The sequence below is a fragment of the Poecilia formosa genome, unplaced genomic scaffold (genome assembly GCF_000485575.1).
Source record: "Poecilia formosa unplaced genomic scaffold, Poecilia_formosa-5.1.2 Scaffold459, whole genome shotgun sequence".
Lineage (NCBI taxonomy): Eukaryota > Metazoa > Chordata > Actinopteri > Cyprinodontiformes > Poeciliidae > Poecilia > Poecilia formosa.
Genome location: NW_006800398.1, coordinates 124868 through 127548, shown reverse-complemented (window position 1 = coordinate 127548; position 2681 = coordinate 124868). Strand labels below are relative to the sequence as shown.

The 2681-nt window shown below is 46.6% G+C and overlaps 1 protein-coding gene across 1 annotated transcript in view; it reads right to left on the bottom strand.

Annotated features, from left to right (window-relative positions):
• Nucleotides 1–2681, bottom strand: part of dnaaf11 (dynein axonemal assembly factor 11) — a 20372-nt gene that overhangs the window by 6329 nt on the left and 11362 nt on the right. Inside the window, exons 7-11 of the mRNA XM_007577907.2 lie at nucleotides 2173–2250; nucleotides 1952–2017; nucleotides 1636–1705; nucleotides 879–974; nucleotides 328–413 (exon numbers count right to left, since the gene is read on the bottom strand). Of these exons, the coding sequence (XP_007577969.1) occupies nucleotides 328–413; nucleotides 879–974; nucleotides 1636–1705; nucleotides 1952–2017; nucleotides 2173–2250 (396 nt within the window). The remainder of the gene's footprint in view (nucleotides 1–327; nucleotides 414–878; nucleotides 975–1635; nucleotides 1706–1951; nucleotides 2018–2172; nucleotides 2251–2681) is intronic.

Here is a 2681-nt window from a genome sequence, read left to right as displayed (position 1 = left end):
CTGAACGTTGATCCAAACTCTTCAGGTTTAAACTTGGTTGTTTCTGTTGCTGCTGAGTCGATTTTCCAGAAAGATCCAGTTTCAGACTTTAATTCCCAAACAAAGCCGTTCCCAACCAGCAACACTCACATTTATTCTGCTTTATCTTTAAAAACCGCAGGACTTGGAAATATAACCTGGAATGTCTCGGAAAGTAAAAATCAGGAAACATGAACTGGACCTGGACTGGGAAGTTCTGGAAACGTAAAGAACCCAGTAAGTTTGTAAATGTGATGGCCCGCAGCGCTCCGGTTTGGGTCCGGGTCAAGGTCCGGGTCACGGTCCTACCTGTTCCGGTCCTCTGCTGAGCTGCGGCTCGGAGCGTCTCGGCGCCGGCGAGGAACGGGCTTCTGTACTCTGAGTTCGCCTTCAGCCTGAGGGAGAGGTCAAAGGTCAGTGGGCCGGTCCGGTTCGGAGTCGTTTGAAGATGAGGACAGAATCTGAGAGATGTTGTCGTTTCTCTGAGACAGATTTAAAAACCTGAACAGAGCCATCGATACGGCGACAACAAGCTTTTTAAGATCTTCAGTGTTGAACCGTCTGCGTGTCGTTTCTCTCATCTTGTTGGTTCAGGACAGAATTTAAAGACAAAAACGGAAAAAGAAACAAAACTGAAAAAAAAAAAGATTTAAACTGAAAAATTACTTAGAAAAAAAATTCTAAACTATTTCAGATTCAACTTGTTTTCTTATGAACAAACTTTATGGCCCTAATTTAGCCCCGTAGTTCCTGGACAGAACCAGAACCAGCAGTACCGACCCGGGGCATGGTCAGAACCAGAACCAGCAGTACCGACCCGGGGCATGGTCAGAACCAGAACCAGAACCAGCAGTACCGACCCGGGGCATGGTCAGAACCAGGTGTCCGGTGGTCTGGGAGCGCCGGGCCGTCGAGCTGTCGGGTTTCACCTCTGCAGGAAGAACCACCTGGAACATCTGCAAAGTAAATAATTCAGAACCGTAATTAGTGAGATTAATGCAGCGACCCGGTTCTGACGCCGACCCGGTTCTGACGCCGACTCGGTTCTGACGCCGACCCGGTTCTGACGCCGACCCAGTGGATTCAATCATCACTCCAGCTTTTTAAAGACGCACTTCCAGAATAGATGGTCAATCAGACTCAGCAGAGAAATTAGGAAAGCAGGAAAACTAAAACAAGCGCACATAAATCCAGCGGTGTCTGCGCTGATGAAATGTTTGCTGCAGGCAGGAGCTGAGGAGCGGCAGCTCCTGGATGATCATCCAGATGTTTGGTGACTCTGAGGCGCTGCAGAGGTTTCCTATGACGTCATAAACCAGAGACGCTCCGCAGCTGAAACTAACAAACTGAGCCGAACGAGGCAAAGAAATCATTCCATCTGGTTCCTCTGCATACAGCAGACACATCCAGATTTTATTCCACTTGACTATTACACTGCTCTCATTTTGCTGAAAAAGATTAGGAGTACATTTTATAAAAATATTTTCCCATTTTCACTATAATTTCTGGACCTGTTAAAATGCCAGCGCCGTCTGAACAGGCTGCTGGAGTCTGAGGACCGCTTTTTGTTTTAAAGTTCAGTCTTTATGTAAAGGTTTAACTGGTTTGTCTCAGCACCTTTCCTTTGACGCTGACTCTGGCGTACGTCGGCTGGACGTCCACGTCCATCAGGGAGGTGTCCATGTGTCTGAGGATGAGACGCTTCAGGTCAGCTGACACTGAACTGCATCAAGATCAAGTTTCCGAACTGAAGTTCTCAGTGAAATTAAATCAGATTTATTAGGAAAACAACAAACGCTGTGCAGGACTCAGCAGGAGAGATACTGTTTCTAATCCATCGTATGTTTTTATATATTTCCCCCCAAAAGATCAGAATAAATAAAACAAGGAACTAAAACCCAGTTTAGAGTCAGGAGCTACCAGCAGGCCTCACCTGTAAACGGCCAGGTCCAACACAACAGCGTCGTTTTCCTCATCCTCAGTCAGAGAAAAGGCCAACCTGACACATAAACATCAGAAACACGACTGAGATTCAGGTCAAATGTCACGTCAGATTTTATCTAAAATGTAGCAGAACAGAAAATAGCAGAATCTGGATCCTGTCAGGTCCGAAAGGTTCTGGCTATTTTTAAAGGAAGACCCTGATTTTCTTACTTGGGTTCGTTGATGTTCATGACCCGTCCGTCAGCGGTGATCAGAGTCCTGGGAGGTTTGTTCTTCTTCTCTGGTTCCCTGCAGAGAAACAGAACCAGACAAACTACAACTCTGACTCAGCAGACAGGAAAGGTCAGATCCAGGATCATGGCGTCTGAAGCGATGGATGGGGCCGCCATGTTTTCATCAGAAAATTCCTCCAAAGTGGGCGGAGCCAAGATACAAAGAGGGGCGTGGCCAAATAGGGCATGAGTGAGTCAGCAGGATGAGAGAACACTGTCGCCAATTTATCACTGTGTTGCTACAATTGGCAACTTTTTAGACAGCTGGTGACTTTTTTCACAGAAGTGATGAGCTAGAAATGGGAAACTTTTATGGCAACAACACATGAAAACAGCAGTCGCTCTGCAGTAACTGAGTGATCCCCGCCCCTCTAATAAACACCAAACGCCCCTTTAATAAACTCCAAATGCCCCTCTAATAAACACCAAACGCCCCCCTAATAAGCG